At 37.9% G+C, this 20,264-nt stretch overlaps 1 protein-coding gene across 3 annotated transcripts in view; it reads left to right on the forward strand.

Annotated features, from left to right (window-relative positions):
• Positions 1-20,264, forward strand: part of ITPR2 (inositol 1,4,5-trisphosphate receptor type 2) — a 527,231-nt gene that overhangs the window by 174,967 nt on the left and 332,000 nt on the right. For all 3 annotated transcript variants that reach the window (XM_079936794.1, XM_079936796.1, XM_079936795.1), the window contains 2 exons: positions 5,724-5,868; positions 7,538-7,688. In XM_079936794.1, coding sequence (XP_079792920.1) covers positions 5,724-5,868; positions 7,538-7,688 — 296 coding nt within the window. The remainder of the gene's footprint in view (positions 1-5,723; positions 5,869-7,537; positions 7,689-20,264) is intronic.

Here is a 20,264-nt window from a genome sequence, read left to right on the forward strand (position 1 = left end):
TACGTTTGTTCTCTACATCTGTGTCTCAACTTCTGCCCTGCAAACCGGTTCATGTGTACCATTTTTCTAGGTTCCACATAATGCGTTAATATATGATACTTGTTTTTCTCTTTCTGGCTTACGTCACTCTGTATGTCAGTCTCTAGATCCGTCCACGTCTTAACAAATGACCCAATTTCGTTCCTGTTTATGGCTCAGTAATATTCCATTGTATATATGTACCACTTCTTCTTTATCTATTTGTCTGTTGATGTGCATTTACGTTGCTTCCATGACCTGGCTATTGTAAATAGTGCTGTAATGAACATTGGGGTGCATGTGTCTTTTTGAATTACGGTTTTCTCAGGGTATATGCCCAGTAGTGGGATTGCAGGATAATATGGTAATTCTATTTTTAGTTTTTTAAGGAACCTCCATACTGTTCTCCATAGTGGCTGTATCAATTTACATTCCCACCAACAGTGCAAGAGGGTTCCCTTTTCTCCACACCCCCTCCAGCATTTGTTGTTTGTAGATTTTCTGATGATGCGCATTCTAACTGGTGTGAGGTGATACCTCATTGTAGTTTTGCTTTGCATTTCTCTAATAATTAGTGATGTTGAGCAGGTTTTCATGTGCTTCTTGGCCATCTGTATATCTTCTTTGGAGAAATGTCAATTTAGGTCTTCTGCCCATTTTTGGATTGGGTTGTTTTTTTAATATTGAGCTGCATGAGCTGTTTATATATTTTGGAAATTAATCCTTTGTCTGTTGATTCGTTTGCAAATATTCTCTCCCATTCTGAGGGTTGCCTTTTGGTTTTGTTTATGGTTTCCTTTGCTGTGCAAAAGCTTTGAAGTTTCATTAGGTCCCATTTGTTTATTTTTATTTTCATTACTCTAGGAGGTGGATCAAAAAAGATCCTGCTGTGTTAGGGAGTGTTCTAATTTCATTCTTTTACATGTACCTGTCCAGTTTTCCCCGTACCACTTATTGAAGAGACTGTCTTTTCTCCATTGTATATCCTTGCCTCCTTTGTCATAGATTAGTTGACCATATTTGTGTGGGTTTATCTCTGGGCTTTCTATCTTGTTGCATTGATCTATCTTTCTGTTTTTGTGCCAGTACCATATTGTATTGATTACTGTAGCTTTGTAGTATAGTCTGAAGTCAGGGAGTCTGATTCCTCCAGCTCCATTTTTTTCCCTCAAGACTGCTTTGGCTATTCGTGGTCTTTTGTGTCTCCATACAAATTTTAAGATTTTTTGTTCTCGTTCTGTAAAAAATGCCATTGGAAATTTGATAGGGATTGCATTGTATCTGTAGATTGCTTTGGGTAGTATAGCCATTTTCACAATAATGATTATTCCAATCCAAGAACATGGTATATATCTCTCCATCTGTTGGTATCATCTTTAATTTCCTTCATCAGTGTCTTATAGTTTTCTGCATACAGTTCTTTTGTCTCCCTAGGTAGGTTTATTCCTAGATATTTTATTCTTTTTGTTGCAATGGTAAATGGGAGTGTTTCCTTAATTTCACTTTCAGATTTTTCATCATTATTGTATAGGAATGCAAGAGATTTTTGTGCACTAATATTGTGTCCTGCAACTTGACCAAATTCATTGATTAGCTCTAGTAGTTTTCTGTGGCATCTTTAGGATTCTCTATGTATAATATCATGTCATCTGCAAACAGTGACAGTCTTACTTCTTCTTTTCCAGTTTGTATTCCTTTTATTTCTTTTCCTTCTCTGATTGCCATGGCTAGAACTTCCAAAACTGTGTTGAATAACAGTGGTGAGAGTGGACATCCTTGTCTTGTTCCCGATCTTAGAGGAAATGCTTTCAGTTTTTCACCGTGGAGAATGATGTTTGCTGTGGGTTTGTTGTATATGGCCTTTATTATGTTGAGGTAGGTTCCCTCTATGCCCACTTTCTGGAGAGTTTTTATCATAAATGGATGTTGCATTTTGTGAAAAGCTTTTTCTGCATCTGTTGAGGTGATCATATGGTTTTTATTCTTCAGTTTGTTAATATAGTATATATCAGTGATTGATTTGCGTATACTGAAGAATCCCTGCATCCCTGGGATAAATCCCACCTGATCATGGTGTATGGTCCTTTCCATGTGTCGTTGGATTCTGTTTGCTAGGATTTTGTTGAGGATTTTTTCATCTATATTCATCAGTGATATTGGTCTGTAATTTTCTTTTTTTGTAGTATCTTTGTCTGGTTTTGGTATGAGGGTGATGGTGGCCTCATAGAATGAGTTTGGGAGTGTTCCTTCATCTGCAATTTTTTGGTAGATTTGAGAAGGTTGGGTGTTAGCTCTTCTCTAAATGTTTGATAGACTTCACCTGTGAAGCCATCTGGTCCTGGACTTTTGTTTGTTGGAAGATTTTGTTTGTTTTTTTTTTTTTTGCGATACACGGGCCTCTCACCACTGCAGCCTCTCCCGTTGTGGAGCACAGGCTCCGGACGCGCAGGCTCAGCGGCCATGGCTCACGGGCCCAGCCGCTCTGCGGCACATGGGATCCTCCCGGACCGGGGCATGAACCCGCGTCCCCTGCATCGGCAGGCGGACTCTCAACCACTGCACCACCAGGGAAGCCCTGTTGGAAGATTTTTAATCACAGCTTCAATTCATTACCTGTGATTGGTCTGTTCATATTTTCTGCTTCTTCCTGGTTCAGTCTTGGGAGGTTATACCTTTCTAAGAATTTGTCCATTTCTTCCAGTTGTCCATTTTATTGGCATAGAGTTGCTTGTAGTAGTCTCCTAGGATGCTTTGTATTTGTGTGGTGTCTTTTATAACTTCTCCATTTTCATTTGTAATTTTATTGATTTGAGTCCTCTCCCTCTTTTTTTTGGATGAGTCTGTCTAATGGTTTATCAATTTTGTTTATCTTCTCAAAGAACCAGGTTTTAGTTTTATTGATCTTTGCTGTTGTTTTCTTTGCTTCTATTTCATGTATTTCTGCTCTGACCTTTATGACTTCTTTCCTTCTGCTAACTTTGGGTTTTGTTTGTTCTTCTTTCTCTGGTTCCTTTAGGTGTAACGTTAGGGTGTTTGAGATTTTTCTTTTTTCTTGAGGTAGGCTTGTATAGCTATAAACTTACGTCTTAGTACTATTTTTGCTGCATCCCATAGATTTTGGATCATCGTGTTTTCATTGTCATTCGTCTCTAGGTATTTTTTGATTTCCTCTGATTTATTTAGTGATCTCTTGGTTATTTAGTAACGTTTTGTTTAGCCTCCATGTGTTTGTGTTTTTTATGGTTTTCTCCTGTAATTGATTCTAATCTCATAGAGTTATGGTCAGTAAAGTTGCTTGATATAATTTCCATTTTCTTAAATTTACTGAGGCTTGATTTGTGACCCAAGATGAGATCTATCCTGGAGAATGTTCCGTGCACACTTGAGAAGAAGTGTAATCTCCTGTTTTTGGATGGAATGTCCTATAAATATAAATTAAATCTATCTGGTATTTTGTATCATTTAAAGCTTCTGTTTCCTCATTTATTTTCTGTTTGGATGATCTGTCCATTGGTGTAAATGAGGTGTTCAAGTCCCCCACTATTATTGTGTTACTGTCGATTTCCTCTTTTATTGCTGTTAACAGTTGCCTTATGTATTGAGGTGCTCCTATGTTGGATGCATATATATTTATAATTGTTATATCTTCTTCTTGGATTGATCCCTTCATCATTATGTAGTGTCCTTCCTTGTGTCTTGTGGCATTCTTTATTTTAAAGTCTATTTTATCTGATATAAGTATTGCTACTCCAGCTTTCTTTTGATTTCCATTTGCATGGAATATCTTTTTCCATCCCCTCACTTTCAGTCTGTATGTGTCCCTAGGTCTGAAGTTGGTCTCTCGTAGACAGCATATATATGGGTCTTGTTTTTGTATCCATTCAGCATGCCTGTGTCTTTTGGTTGGAGCATTTAATCCATTCACATTTAAGGTAATTATCGATATGTATGTTCCTATTCCCATTTTCTTAATTGTTTTGGGTTTGTTTTTGTAGGTTCTTTTCTTCTCTTGTGTTTCCCACTTAGAGAAGTTCCTGTAGCATTTTTTGTAGAGCTGGTTTGGTGGTGCTGAATTCTCTTAGCTTTTGCTTGTCTGTAAAGCTTTTGATTTCTTCATCGAATCTGAGTGAGATCCTTGCTGGGTAGAGTAATCTTGGTTGTAGTTTCTTCCCTTTCATCACTTTAAGTATATCATGCCACCACCTTCTGGCTGTAGACTTTCTGCTGAGAAATCAGTTGTTAACCTTATGGGAATTCCCTTGTATGTTATTTGTCATTTTTCCCTTGCTGCTTTCAATAATTTTTCTTTGTCTCTAATTTTTGCCAATTTGATTACTATGTGTCTTGGCGTGTTTCTCCTTGGGTTTATCCTGTATGGGACTTGGTGCGTTTCCTGGACTTGGGTTGCTGTTTTCTTTCCCATGTTAGGGATATTTTCTACTATCATCTCTTCAAATATTTTCTCTGGTCCTTTCTCTCTCTCTTCTCCTTCTGGACCCCTATAATGCGAATGTTGTTGTGTTTAATATTGTCCCAGCAGTCTCTTAGGCTGTCTTCATTTCTTTTCATTCTTTTGTCTTTATTCTGTTCCGCAGCAGTGAATTCCAACATTCTGCCTTCCAGGTCACTTATCCTTTCTTCTGCCTCAGTTTTTCTGCTATTGATTCCTTCTAGTGTATTTTTCATTTCAGTTAGTGTATTGTTCACCTCTGTTTGTTTGTTCTTTAATTCTTCTAGGTCTTTGTTACACATTTCTTGCATCTTCTGGATCTTTGCCTCCATTCTTTTTCCGAGGTCCTGGATCATCGTCACCATCATTATTCTGAATTCTTTTTCTGGAAGGTTTCCTAACTCCACTTCATTTTGTTGTTTTTCTGGGGTTTTATCTTGTTCCTTCATCTGGTATGTAACCCTCTGCCTTTTCATCTTGTCTATCTTTCTGTGAATGTGGTTTTTGTTCCACAGGCTGCAGGATTACAGTTCTTCTTGCTTCTGCTCTGGAAAAATTTCTTGAAGACTTTAAATTCAGCAGATGAACTCAATGATTTTGATTATGTCTTCCATTTTTAAAAAATTTATTTTATTGAAGTTTAGTTGATTTACAGTGTTGTGTTAATTTCTACTATACAGCAAAGTGATTTGGTTATACATAGGTATACATTCTTTTTCATCTTCTTTTCCATTACGATTTATCACAGAATATTGAGTGTGGTTCCTTGTGCTATACAGTAGGACCTAGTTGTTTATCCATTTTATATATAATAGTTTGCATCTACTAATCCCAAACTGCCAATCCATCCCTCCCCCAAATGTCTTCAGTTTTGAAATGAAATATAACAAAAGGCATTTCTTTATTCAGACTTGGATTGTTAGTTTTCCAAATGCAAACAAGATACTCTTTTTGTAAAGTAAAATGACAGCTCTTGATAATAGAAAAGTTATTCTGGAAACCAATAAACAGAAATCATGTTAATGAAAGGAGTAACAATTAATAAAAGGAGTAACAATGGTAGACTCTGATTTAAATGCTTTACATGTATCAACTCATTTCAAAATAGCTCCATTTTATAGATGAGGGTACAAAGTGTAGAAAGTTTCATTAATTTACCCAAGCTTAGAAGACAAGAGGTCAATATATATATATTTTCCTATTTTAAATGATTAGAATCAATTTAACTTCTTTTAAATTCTTTCTGTCTTCATAGATATGATTCTATAACAGACTCTTCCAGAAATGATATGAAGAGGAAATTTGCACTGACAATGGAATTTGTTGAAGAATACTTGAAAGAGGTTGTAAATCAGCCTTTTCCTTTTGGAGATAAAGAAAAAAACAAACTGACATTTGAGGTAATTTTTTTAAACAATTAATCCATGAGGTTATTCAATTTATGCTGTCTAAAATTAGATACATTGAACATCAAAGATTTTTTTCCCTCTAATATTTAGAATGTTTTAGTAATTAGGTAGTTAAATTTATGAACATATGATTCCCTCTGCCACTGATTAAAGGATAGATTTGATGCTTTAATTATACCTGATATAGAATACTAAATATTTTATTTATAATTACCTGTTAGATACTCTGATTTTTTTAGTTTCATTTATTGTGTAAGCTTTATTGCATTTAATGAACAAAGACAGCTTTGCATATTTATAAAATGGTTGGATACGTTTTTTTCATCTCCATGAAGGTAATGTTTTTAGCCTTATTAAACTGAATTGAAATACCACCAGTTATAATATCACTTTGGGGATATAGGGGCACAACTAGAGAAAAGATGCCACTACAAGATATCTGGGATATTAGGTGCCTACTGGTGTGTAACAGATTACCCCCAAACTTAGCAGCCCAAAGCAACAAGCATGTATTATCTCACAGTTTCCATAGGTCAGGAATTTGGGAGAGCTTATTAGTTGGGTAGTTCTAGGTCAGGGTCTCTCATGAAGTCAGGATCTCACAGGCTGTTGATTAGGGTTGCAGCTTCCATGGGTCAGGAATCTGGGAGGGCTTATTAGTTGGGTAGTTCTAGGTCAGGGTCTCTCTTGAGGTCAGGATCTCACAGGCTGTTGATTGGGGTTGCAGTTTCCGTGGGTCAGGAACCTGGGAGGGCTTATTAGTTGGATGGTTGTAGGTCAGGGTCTCTCATGAGGTCAGGGCCTCACAAGCTGTTGATTGGGGTTGCAGTCATCTAGGGTTAGATGATTTGCTTCTAAGATCACTTGTGTGGTTGCTGGCGGCTACACTTCCTTGCTGGCTATTGTCTAGACACCTCATCTTCTTGCCGTGTGGGCCTTCCCATAGGCTGCCTCAGTGTCCTTACAGTATGGCATCTGGCTTCCCCCAGAGCAACCATTAGAGAGAGAGAAAGAGAGAGCCCAAGATGGAAGTTGCAATCTCCTATAACCTAATCTTAGAACTGTCGTGTCATCACTTCTGCTGTATGCCGTTGGAGACACTGCCTAACCCTGGGGCAATGTGGAAGGAGACCCTACATTGGGCGCCATCTTGGAAGCTGGCTCTCACACCTAGTATGTCCTACAGTATCCAGGAGACCACACAGTGGCATAAGGAACATATATTTCTAGACAAATTTCTTGGATAATATTCATTTATTAAAGTAATTCATTAAAGTAACTATTAAGTGGTATCCTACTGACGTAAGTTAATGTTTAAATAAGAGATAAATCATTCTAATGTAAACCTCTTTTAACCACCCTGATACAACTAAAATCTTGTCTTGTCCCTTCCTTGCTGGCTGTTGACAAGATACCTCATCTTCTTGTCACATGGGCCTTTGATGGGGTTGATGAACTGGTCTTATTTGGATTTAATTCTAAACTTGACTAAATTGGAGTTCAGTGGTTGCTTTCACAGGTATTTCAATTCCTAGGTATTAAAGAATTAGAAAGGTTAGAAATACCTGCACTAACTTAGATAATAAAAAGTCAATGCTAATTTCCGTTCCTAATGTTTTTCTTTTCTTTTTCACCTTCTCCCCGCCTTTTTAAAATTAAGGTGGTCCACTTGGCTCGGAATCTTATATACTTTGGATTTTATAGTTTCAGTGAATTATTAAGGCTAACAAGAACACTTCTGGCTATCCTTGACATCGTTCAGGCCCCCATGTCATCGTATTTTGAAAGATTAAGCAAATTTCAAGATGGAGGTAAGAACTTTGGAGAAAAGTTATAATCTTTTTGGTATTTCTTTGAGGTGAGATAGAAAACAAATCTATAGAGAAGTGGTTGTTAACATGTACCTGCTAATATATGTGTGCAAATGGAATGTCATCCTGTGATAGGACTGAGTGACCAGAGGCTGGATATACAAACATTCTTCTCTGTTTTTAATGAAAAGCTTTAAAAGACAACTTCATAAGATCAATGACTTCTACCTTCAGCAGCTCATGTTAAGGTCAATCCACTAGTGAAGTATTATGTGTTAAAAAATCTTAATACTTGTGATCATCGTGGTGTGTGTCATGTGCTGGCTACACTTCATAGCATGGCATAAAAAATGCAGAGAATGGGCACACTCAGGGTCACACCAGAGAAGCAGAGAGTGCAAGGCTAGCACAAGAGGCAGTACAGTAAAGTGGGCAAGAGAGCATGCGCTTTTGAGTCAGAGTGCCTATGTTCAAATCCTGCCTTGACCATTTATTAACTTAGGCAAGGTACTTATCTTCTCCAAGAGTTTCTTTTCTTATCTGAGATATGATGTTGAAAATAACAGTATCTTCCTCACAGTCTCCATGTGAGAATTAAGTGAATGTGTACAACATATTCAAAGCACTTATAACAGTGCCCATCTCATAACTCAATAAAATTTTTTTCAGACGATGATTGTCTTTAAGTAGGATGCCCTGAAAATACCGTGTGGTATAGAATTGTTTGCAGTATGTATATTGAAGAGTGCATTTAAGGTATACAGCTGTAAGGAAGTGGGGAAGGTAGGATTGGGCAGACAGAGAAGCTGAGCCACAGTGAGGTTACAATTGAGGTCATTGCTGATCCTACAGGGAGCTCTGGAGCTGAGTTGGCCCTTCAAAGTGGTCACAAATTAAGGCAAAGGGCCTGAGCTTTATATCCTCGCATTAGCCAGCCTTGACTGCTGGCTTCATCACAGAGGGGGTGTGTAGCTTTGGGTAAGGCAGTCCCCCTGGACAAGGGTCACTCTTAGTGGGAAGCGTGGCTTCGAGAAGACAGCAGTCATCATGCCCAGCAACTGAGGAAATAGATACCTCAGCTCTAAGAGGCGATGCGGGTGGAGCATAATGTATCCACTATAGTATCCACTACAGGATTAAACAGTAAAGCCAGAAATCTAACTTCGGACATAGGGAAGAAATATATGACTAGGAATGATAAACGAACAAGTAGCTGAAGTAATTAATTGTGATGCCTAAATCTCAATTCCTTCTACATCTGCCAAAAATCTGTACAGACCAATAAAAAGCAAATTATACCCCATAAATCCCTCACCTTCAGCAGAACTAGAGAACAGAGGACAGTCCGAACTTCAGTTATTATAAGTGGAAAAGCAACATCAGTTTTTAGTGGCACTGTCTCACTGTTCCTACTGAGAGCCTCTGTGGACAGTTAGGGAGTTCTGGAAAAACCATGTGGAAGAGACAGGAAGGGATTGTACGAAAATCACCCTTAGAATTCCTTGGTGGTCCAGTGGTTAGGACTTCTTGCTTCCACTTCCGGGGGCCTAGGTTCAATCCCTGGTCAGGGAGCTAAGATCCATCCAGCCGCATGGTGTGGCCAAAAAAAAAAAGAAAAGAAAAGAAAAAAGAAAACCACCCTTAGAAAAAGAAAGTCTGTCTATCCTAAGGGTGAAAATATTGAAAGAGATTCCAGGTAGACAAGAGCACTGAGTAAGGAGGAAGGAACTTGAAAGTACACAGGTAGCAGTTGTGGAAAAGCAATGCTTCTAGGGATGAACAAGGTTAAAAGTAAGGAAGAGGCACCCTTTGGAGTCTTGTTGGTGAAGGCAAAAAGAAACAAGATGGGGAAATCTAGAATACCAGATAAAAGAAACCAACACAGTATTGTGAAGCAATTATACTCCAATAATGATCTATTAAAAAAAAATTGAAGGAAATATAACTTCCTCCACTGCCCCCCAACAAAAGCCAGACTTTAAAGAAACTGCACTTCATGACTCAGACAGAAGAGGGTGCTCCTGAACTGAAGATCTTGTAAACCAGCTCATGTTGTCACCTTGTCCATGAAATGCAGTAATGTAATCAATCTTCATCTCTATGAAAGGACTGTAAGATCAAAACATTTCAGTTGATGGAAATTTCTCTCTGAACATCAACCATGAAAGAGAAGAAAATTGTCAATGATACTCTAAACTGAATTAAATATCTTCAAACATGAAACATGAATGTATGAAATACACCTTGAATCATAAATCCAAGAACTAAGGTTAGAAATGGACCAACACAAACCAGTGGGAAATGAAATGAAAGTTGATTGGACTCAGAAAAGAAAAAGACTTTATTATTATTATTTTTAGAAATAACAGATCGAATTACAAGGTATCAAAGGAAGAATACATTTGAATGAAAGTATAGTAAGCACCATTGAAGAAAGGCAGGAGAACAGTGATGAGAATGTTAAGGATTTAAAGAAACAAGTAAAAATGGTCAGTGAGAAAGTGGTTGAAATGGAAGAAAGGCAAAGAAGAGCCATCATATGAATAATTGGAGTCCCTGAAAAAGAAAAGCAAAACAATGGAACAGACCTGAGATTTAAAATTCCAATCCAAGAAAACATTCTGTAACTAAAAGATAACCTGAATTCTACATGGTGAAGTTATGTAGGATGGTAATCTCCAAGACTTAAGACATAGAAAAATGAAACTATTATATATAGTATATATTCAGACAGAGTGGTGAGGGGGACAGAGAGGCACTATGAAAGCAAATGGAGAAAAAAGGAAAGGAAAGATGCTTCCTGGTATGATGCTTTTTACGATACCCAGTTTACTTTACACCAGACCATTCTTTAAAAACTTAGAAATTGATTTTGACTTTTGTTCTCAGTGCTTATAGTCTGCTTTCAGAGTTATACCCTACAGAGTATTTTATTCCTCTGAAAATTTGCTGATATCTTGTACGTACTCTCCACTGTCCTGTGTGTGTCTGCCCTCTAAGACACGTTTTCTACTCTTTTCAATAGTTTATAATTCTCATATTTTCTCATGAACTCCATTCACCTCTGGATACCTTAATCATTCTTTCAACTCTCTGAGAATGATTAATTTTTCAATAAGAATTTATTGAGCAACTATTGCATGCCAGACATTATTCTAGACACTGGAAAAAAAATGATGAACAAGATAGAGTCCTTAGCCCTAGGGGGGACAGACAATTAATAAATAGGCATAATCCCTCACCTCTCCCTATTGGGGGAAACAGTCAGATAATAAACAAATGAATATACACTATTACATTGGGTAATACTATGGACAAAAATCAAGTAGGACAATATGGAGCATGATGGAGAAGGGAGGGGCAGTTATTTTTAGCTAGAGTAGATTTTTTTTTCAATTGAAGTATAGTTGATTTACAATGTTGTGTTAGTTTCAGGTGTACAGCAAAGTGTTTCCGTTATACATACATATATATCTATTTTTTTTCAGATTCTTTTCCCTTATAGGTTATTGTGAAATATTGAATATAGTTCCTTGTGGTGTATAGTAGGACCTTGTTGGTTGTCTATTTTATATATAGTAATGTGTATATGTCAATCCTAATCTTCCAATTTATCCCTTCTCCCCTTACTCCCTGGTAACCATAAGTTTATTTTCTACATCTGTAACTATTTCTGTTTGTATATAAGTTCATTTGTATCATTTTTAAGATTCCACATATAAGTGATATCATATGATATTTGCCTTTGCCTGACTTACTTCACTTAGTATGATAATTTCTAGGTCCATCCATGTTGCTGCAAATGGCATTATTTCATTCTTTTTTATGTCTGAGTAATATTCCCTTGTATATATGTACCATATCTTCTTTATCCAGTCATCTGTTGCTGGACATTTAGGTTGCTTCCATGTCTGGCTGTTGTAAATAGTGCTGCTATGAACATTGGGGTGCATGTATCTTTTCGAATTATGGTTTTCTCTGGATATATGCCCAGGAATGGGATTGCAGGATCATATGGTAGTTCTATTCTTAGGTTTTTAAGGAACTTCCACACTGTTCTCCATAGTGGCTGTATCAATTTACATTCCCACCAGCAGTGCAGGAGAGTTCCCTTTTCTCTACACCCTCTCCAGCATTTATTATATGTAGACTTTATGATGATGGCCATTCTGACTGGTGTGAGGTGATACCTCACTGTAGTTTTGGTTTGCATTTCTAGCTAGTTTTTGTTTGCATTGAACAGCCTCTCTGATGTCTGAGCAGAGACCTACATGCATCAAGGAAGACGGCCCTGAGGCAGAGTCAGCTTGTTCTGTGTGAGGAGCAGCAGGAAGGCCATTTTGGCTGAGGCAAAGTGAGGGAAGGGAGAATACAGGAGAAAAGGCCGGAGAAGCTCAGACTGTAGAGATTTGTAGACCCTTGAATTTGGATTGTGCTCTAAGTTTGATGGGCAACTTCAGAGGGTTTTGAGAAGGGATCAGTATGATTTGATAACTTTGGCTGCTGAGTGGACAGTAGTGAACATGTATGTGGACATAAATGTTAGAAAGACCATAGAAAGGAGGCTATGGCAAGATTGGAAGATGGTGTTGGACTAGAATAGAAGTGGTAGAAGTGGATGAATTTGGAATGGTACTGTCCTGACTCATAGGACTTGGATGTGAAATGGGAAAGAAAGAAGAGAGTCAAAGATTATTCCTGGGTTTTGAAAGCAGTTGGATGAATGTGGTACTATTTATTGAGGTGAGAAAGACTAGTGGATAAGTAGGGTTGTAGGGACAATCGGGATTTCTGTTTGGGCACATCAGGTGGGAAATGACTGTTAGGCATCCAGTTGGGGATGTTATGGTGACAGTTGGATATGTGGATGAACTTAGGGTATTGTCAGGGTAGAAATATGAATGTGAGAATTGGTGCATAGGAGGCATGAATATGATCACTTAAGGAGTGATTGTTGATTGGGAAGAAATGACATCTAAAGACTGAATCCTGGATGCACCAACATTGAACACCAAGACAGAGCAGGCCCCTGCAAAAGAGTCTGGGAGAGAGAACCAGTGAGGAAAGAGGAAAACCAGGAGAATACGTTGTCTTGGAGGCCAAATGAAAAGTAATTGTAATTGTTTGTTGGCTTATATGATATATTTCCTAGATAGCTGCTGTTCATTGAGTACTGTATGTGCTGAGTGGTTTTCCATGGACTACTTTCCATGTAGAGTGACTTGTGCTTAACCATGACACACAGTGTTACTCCATTAATTAAATATAAAACACCGTAATTCTATTCCAGTATAAATGGTGATTCATGATAGTTTTTATCAGCCCATTATAATTCTCTAAGAAACTTCTTGCTGTGTTGTAAGAAATACCTGTATGTGTCCTGCATGAACCGAGGCTCAGAGGTCTCTTCCTTTTGACACTCGACTCGTGTGGTGTGTAGAATGGTGTCTCTTTATTTGGGGAAAGGCATTTTCCTAATCTGCGGAAAGGGTTTGTGGATTTTGCCTAGATTTTTGGAATTTGAAAGAATATGTTTAGTAGTAAATACCCTAGAAATCTGTTATTCTGGTTCTTGGGGCATTGAAATTAATTTGAATTTAAGGACTATAGTTTAAGATCCCTTCTCTTGATATTTGCAAATCAGAGGGTAAATTATTTCTTTTATACATTCCTATTATTGGATACATAATGTAAACTGTGAGAAAATATAGTTTGTTGTTAAGCACGATTTGATAACAGTGATGATTATACTACACAAGATACCTCTGAGAGAATTTGTTAGAGTGAGCTTTCTTCATTTCTCTCAACTCTAAAAGCCCTTCTCAAGGAATCATTTTTGCTTTTACTAGCACTAAATGTTTATTTAATATCATTCTCTTGCCTACATATGGGAGGACAATGCTTTTATAGTAAAACACTCTTCAGATTTCTTTGGAGCATAACTATACTTGCAAGACAAAAAAAAAAGTACTATACTTTTTGTCAATGTTGCCTTGAGGTACATTTGAAAAAGTGAATATGTGGCTTTATTTACATTACATAAAACAGAAAAGAAAGAATGTACCTCGCAGGGATACATTGTTTGCTCATAAATATTGCCAATATGCGAATGTAATGGAATTGTGCCTGGATTCCACACTGTTTTGTAAAAAGTACCAATATAGAAAACCATAATCAGGGAGATTAATTAATTTGCGTAAGATTCGTGAGTAAGTCAGTAGCATTGCGAAGAGTTAAAGTGCAAGGAATTAGTCTTCCTATCTTTTGCACCACTCAATTATTTATTAGTCTGATGAACTAATGTTTTAGAAAAATTGTTACTGAGGTTAGAATTTTGGTCCGTAAATTTTTTTGAAGTTAACACTTCTGTAGGGGCTTGGTCTTATAGGTATTCTTTAAGGTAAGTAAACAAAATAAAGAGTTGAAAATAAATTTTTAAAATAAAAAACAATAAAATAGGGACAAAGCAACATCATGTGCCTCTAGATGTGACGTCCTGAGAAGGACACAACATTGCCTATTTAGTATTCCTGACAAAAATTCATAATCACCATCTAATTATGAAGAAATATCAGACAGGTACAAATTGAGGGGGGTATTTTATAGAACAGCTGGCTTGAACATTTCGAAAATGTCAGTGTTATGAAAGATAAAGTTTGAGAAACTGTTTCAGAATAAAGGAGATAAAAGAGACATGACAACTACATATAATATGTGGTTTTGGATCAGGAAAATTATTATCTACAGAAGACATTATTGGCACAATTGGTAAAATTTGAATATGGATTGTACATTAGGTTGTAGTGTTGTATCAGATTTCCTGAATTTTATAATTGTACTGTACTGTAGTTATGTAAGAGAATGTACTTGTTTTTAGCAAATACGTGCTGAAGAATTGAGAGTTAAAAAGGTCATGATGTTTGGAACTAACTCTCAAAGAGTGCAGGAAAGATTGTGTGTGTGTGTGTGTGTGTGTGTGTGTGTGTGTGTGTGTGTGTGTGTACAGAGAGAGAGAGGATGTAAATGTGGCAGAATTTGTGAATCTGATAAATGTGGGCAGAGGGTGTTATGATGTTCTTTGTACTATTCTTGTAACTCTTTCCATAAATTCGAAAGTATTTCAAAACAGAAAAATTAATGACTTAAATAATTAGCCAAGTAAGAAAATGATTTATTATATGTAAGATGACATTTCAAACTTACAGCATTATCTTGCAACTCTTCTAGGAGATGTGTTATTATAGCTCAGTTCTCTTAAGCTATAAATTCCTAAAAAAGCCCTATTAGACTCTATAAATTCTTAGCAAAAGAAGCAAGAGACAACACATTTCTGGAATTTCCATATGTGGAGACAGGATTGTCAGGCCTGGGAAAAATTCCTGTGGTACAGGGTGAGACTGAGGCTGATGCCAGAGAGGAAATCCCAGATTACAGGAAGTACCTGGAGAAAAAAGAATTGTTATTCTAAAGGACGAGTCAGGGAGCTGTAGCAATATTGCCACAGTATAATACCCGGTGTAGCGCCATCTTGGCTCTTGTATATTAAAAGTGTTTGATTATATTTTCTTAATTTTAGTGAAACTTTATTTTTATTGGTAGTCATTTGCAAAATACAATTTTTTAAAAATAGGAGGTAATTTTATAAGCACTGTTGCTGGACAGGCCAGCTCTTTCAAGTAAATGATAACAGCTTTCTTTTCTCATACTGTGTCTGGAAAATTCTGTGCAATAGAACTATGTCTTTTTTTATCCTTTTGATCGACTGACCACTTAAGAATTCTGCTCCAGCACAGTTGGGGTTGGACATTCAGAGAAATGTGTCTGGTCATTGTTTGGCAGGTCAGACCCAGGGGAGCGGAAGAAGAGAGAGGTGTGTGGAGAAGGTGAAGGTTTACGGTTCCCGGAGTTCAATTCCAGTGGCGCCTGTCTTAAATAGGGTGTGCACACAGCATTCATATGTTTTTCTGGGAAATCCTGTAGGCTTAGATGCTAGTGATTCGTGTTTGAGGCAATGGGGATGGCTGCCTTGGAAAGTGGCAATTACAGAAGTTTTCCTCTTCTGGGTCCTTGGTTACAGTGCAGCCCTTCTCGTCACTGGGAGTTGTCCTCATCCTAGAGCTGGTTGGGAGTCTGAGTCTAGCTCCCAGGTTGTATCTGTTCACCGTCACGGTGGCTTTTTAGTTGGCATGCTCAGCAGAAATTGATAGGTTCAGAAGCAGTTTCTCATTTTCGTGCCCTAGAGGTGGTCCATTCAGAAAATTATCCAGGCACACTCACACGGAGACAAAAGGAGCTGGCACTGCCCTGGCCTTTACTGTAGTGAGGCAGAAGATTCTCGTCTTCAGAGCTATCAACTATCAACTTTTCATTCACTATGTACTCACTTAAGAAAAGAAATACTGTTTTCAAACAAGTGTATTCACTCCCGGCAGGCTATGTTGTTCAGTCAGTGTGCTTTGCCTAATACCTGTCATTTACTCTCAGTGATTTAGAATTCACAGGCACCATTCAGTGTAATTGATCTTTCGAATCGAAGGATTATGTCAAGCAGTGCTCTTCTTTGTCATGTTTAGAAGTTAAAAGCAAATGCCATATACAGGCTGATAAACTGGATATTGTCAATATATTTGTGAAAGTACATTTCATATAAAAAATTATGCGTCTCTCTTTATGCTTGCTGAAGGATACACAATCAAGGATTGATACTACTACAGGCATACCTTCTTTTATTGCACTTAGCTTTATTGCGTTTCACAGATATTGCATTTTTTACAAACGGAAGGTTTGTGTCACCCCTGAGTCCAGCAAGTCTGCTGGAGCCATTTTCCCAACAGCATTTGTTCACTTCGTGTCTCTGTGTCACATTTTGGTAATTCTCAGAATATTTCAAACATTTTCATTATTAATATGTTTGTCATGATAATCTGTGATCTTTGATGTTGCTCTTGTAATTGTTTTTGGCCACCACTAGCCATGTCCACATAAGCCGGCCAACTTAATCAATAAATGTTGTGTGTGTTCTGACCGCTCCACCAACCTGCCGTTCCCCGTCTCTCCTTCTCTCCTTGGGCACCCCTCTTCCCTGAGACACATCAATATTGAAATTAGACCAGTTAATAACCATACAGTGGCCTCTATGTGTTCAAGTGAAAGGAAGAGTTGCACGGCTCTCACTTTACATCAGAAGCTAGAAATGATTAAGCTTAGTGAGGAAGGCATGTTGAAAGCCAAGATACACTAAAAGCTAGGCCTCTTGCACCAGTTAGCCAAGCAGTGAATGCAAAAGGAAGGTTCTTGAAGGAAGTTAAAAGTGCCACTCCAGTGAACATATGAATGGTAAGAAAGGGAAACAGCCTTATTGCTGATATGGAGAAAATTGTAGTGATCTGGAGAGAAGATCAAAGCAGCCACAACATTTCTTTAAGCCAAAGCCTAATCCAGAGCAAAACCCTAACTGTCTTCAATTCTCTGAAGGCTGAGAGAGATGAGGAAACCGCAGGAGAAAAGTTTGAAGCTAGCAGAGGTTGGTTCATGGGGTTTAAGGGAAGAAACCATGTCCATAACATTGAAGTGCAAGGTTAAGCAGCAAGTGCTAAGGTAGAAGCTGTAGCAAATTATCCAGAAGACCTAGCTCAGATAATTCATGAAGGTGGCTACACTAAACAACAGATTTTCAGTGTAGACAAAGCAGCCTTCTATTTGAAGAAGTTGCCATCTAGGACTTCCATAGCTAGAGAGGAGAAGTCAATGCCTGTCTTCAAAGCTTCAAAAGACAGGCTAACTCTTATTGCGGGCTAAAGCAGCTGGTGACTGAGTTGAAGCCAGTTCTCATTTACCCTTCTGAAAATCCTAGGGCCCTTCAGAATTATGCTAACTCTACTTTGCCTGTGCTCTAGAAGCGCAACAACAAATCCTGGATGACAGCACATCTGCTTACAACATGGTTTACTGAATACTTTAAGCCCACTGTTGAAACCTACTGCTCAGACGAAAAGATTTCTTCCAAAATATTACTGCTCATTGACAGTGCACCTGGTCACGCAAGAGCTCTGATGGAGACATACAACCAGATTAATGTTGTTCCCCTGCTTGCTAACACAGCATCCATTCTGCAGCCCATGGATCAGGGAATAATTTTGACTTTCAAGTCTTATTATTTAAGAAATACATTTTATAAGACTATAGCTGCCTTAGGTAGTGATTCTTCTGATGGACCTGGGCAGAGTAAATAGAAAACCTTCTGGAAAGACTTCTTATTCTAGATGTCATTAAGAACATTTGTGATTCATGAGAAGAGGTCAAAATATCAACATTAAGAGGAGTTTGGAAGAAGTTGATTCCAGCCCTCAGGGATGACTGTGAGGGGTTCAAAACTTCAGTGGAGGAAGTAACTGCAGATGTGGTATAAGTAGCAAGAGAACTAGAATTAGAAGTGGAGCCTGAAGATGTCACTGAATTGCTATAATCTCAAGTTAAAACTTGAACAATTGATGAGTTGTTTCTTATGAGAGAAGAAAGTGGTTTCTTGAGATGGAATCTGCTCCTGATGAAGATGCTGTGAAGATTGTTGGGATGACAACAAAGGATTTAGAATATTATATAAATGGAGTTGGTAAAGCAGTGGCAGGGTTTGAGAGGATTGACTCCACATTTGAAAGAAGTTCTACTGTGGTTAAAATACTGTCAAACAGCTACAGAGAAACTGTTCATGAAAAGAAGATTGATGCAGCAGACTTCATTATTGTCTTATTTTGAGAAACTGCCGTGACCACCTGAACTACCACCAAGCCCCACCCTGATCAGTCAGCAGCCATCAACACTGAGGCAAGAGCCTCCACCAGCCAACAGATCGTAATTCCGTGAGGGCTCAGATGATGGTTAGCATTTTTTTTTATGATTAAGGTAATTTCATTCATTTATTCTTACATTTATGAATTTATCAAATGACATGTTATTTTGAAGACACTCTGTGGAAAGACTCAACTGTTATTAGGACAGGCATGTCGTGCAATGTTTGAACATGGGTAGACACTGACCTTCTTTGATGCTAAAAGAAAATAAACAATCCAGAGGGTGAGCAATTTTTAGCATTAAAGTATTTTTTAAGTTAAGGTGTATACATTTTTTTTTTACACATAATGCTGTTGTACACTTAATAGACTAAACCATGGTGTAAACATAACTTTTATATGCACTGGGAAACCAAAAAATCTTCCTGAGACTCATTTTTATTGCGATATATGATTTGCCGTGGTGGTCTGGAACTGAAAATGCAGTATTTCTGAGGTATGCCTATACTAATGTGATTAATTAAGATCACTTATTGCAGGTGCGTGGGTGTATTTTGTTCTACTAGAGAGTCATTTCAATGGTTGGGACAAATGTGAATCGCACTTATACATTCTCCTAAGAGCAGCATAACGTGTTATCTCGGAAAGGTGAGAGTATCATCTCCATTTGAGCAGGGTATAGAACTTGACACAGTCTGGAAATAGCTTAAGTCTAATTTGTTGTTTAGTTATCCTGTCAATATCCTTTCATTTATCTGTTTGTTGTTTGAATGGAACTGGGGTTCAAATTTAAACCTCCAAAATGGAGCAATAAAGTCTAACCATTGAGTAAGACTTGGGCTCATTCGGGTGTCTAGGTCACCACTGTCATTTCTTCTCACAATTGCCCCCCAACCCTTGAACTCACCGCAGTTTGAAAAGACAATAGATCAGAAAACTGCCAAAAGGTCAAATAAGAGCCGAATAGTTTCTTTTCATCTTCTACCATTTTGCTTTTTCGCAGCTCCAAGTTCTTGGGAGTTTCTGTAGTCAATCCCTGAAAGGTCGGCCTGTTCCCAGTCGGTAACCAGATAATCTCTTTTTTTGGCATATGTGTTATAATATTGAAGAAGAGAAATCACCAAAAAAAAATCGATGGAAATTCCATTTACTTTTAGGATCTCCTTTCCTTTGAGGTTTCAGGGTGGGAGCTGAAGTGCCTTTGGTCTTAGAGAATAAAATACAGGTAACCACAGCAGCCCGAAATTATCCTCCTGCCCTAAAAGGATTCCAGCTGCACTGGTGACTCACGTAGCCCTGTGGGCCCAACCCAGGGTAGAGAAGAGATAAGGAGGGAGGGTAGTAGAGGCACCTTGGATACACAAATGTCCAGTAGTACCCCTTGCCCCAGAAGATTGGGGGAGGAGAATGAGGGTGTGCTAACTCCCCATCTAGTGGCAAAGAACCAGCTGCTTCTTCAATTTAACTTTTTTTTTTTTGCCTTGGCTGGGACTTCACATGATCCACCTTGAAATGCTTTTCCTGGCAGCGTAGTTGCTTTTTAAAAGGAGAAGGGAAATTGAGATGGAAGGTGGAGCAGAAACATTTTTTAATAGTGTTCTATGGGTGGGAAAGGAGGAAAATATTTGCAGCAAAAAGTCTGCCAGAAAATAGTTTCTTCCTTTATAAAATCAGGAGGTTAATCTAAATGTGATCTTTACAGTCTCTTTCAGTTCAAAGCTGTGATTCTTCGAAGATTAGTATGTAATTCTCATTCGCTCACTCAATGGTATTCTTTTTAATGTGT

This window comes from Stenella coeruleoalba (genome assembly GCF_951394435.1).
Source record: "Stenella coeruleoalba genome assembly, chromosome: 11".
NCBI lineage: Eukaryota > Metazoa > Chordata > Mammalia > Artiodactyla > Delphinidae > Stenella > Stenella coeruleoalba.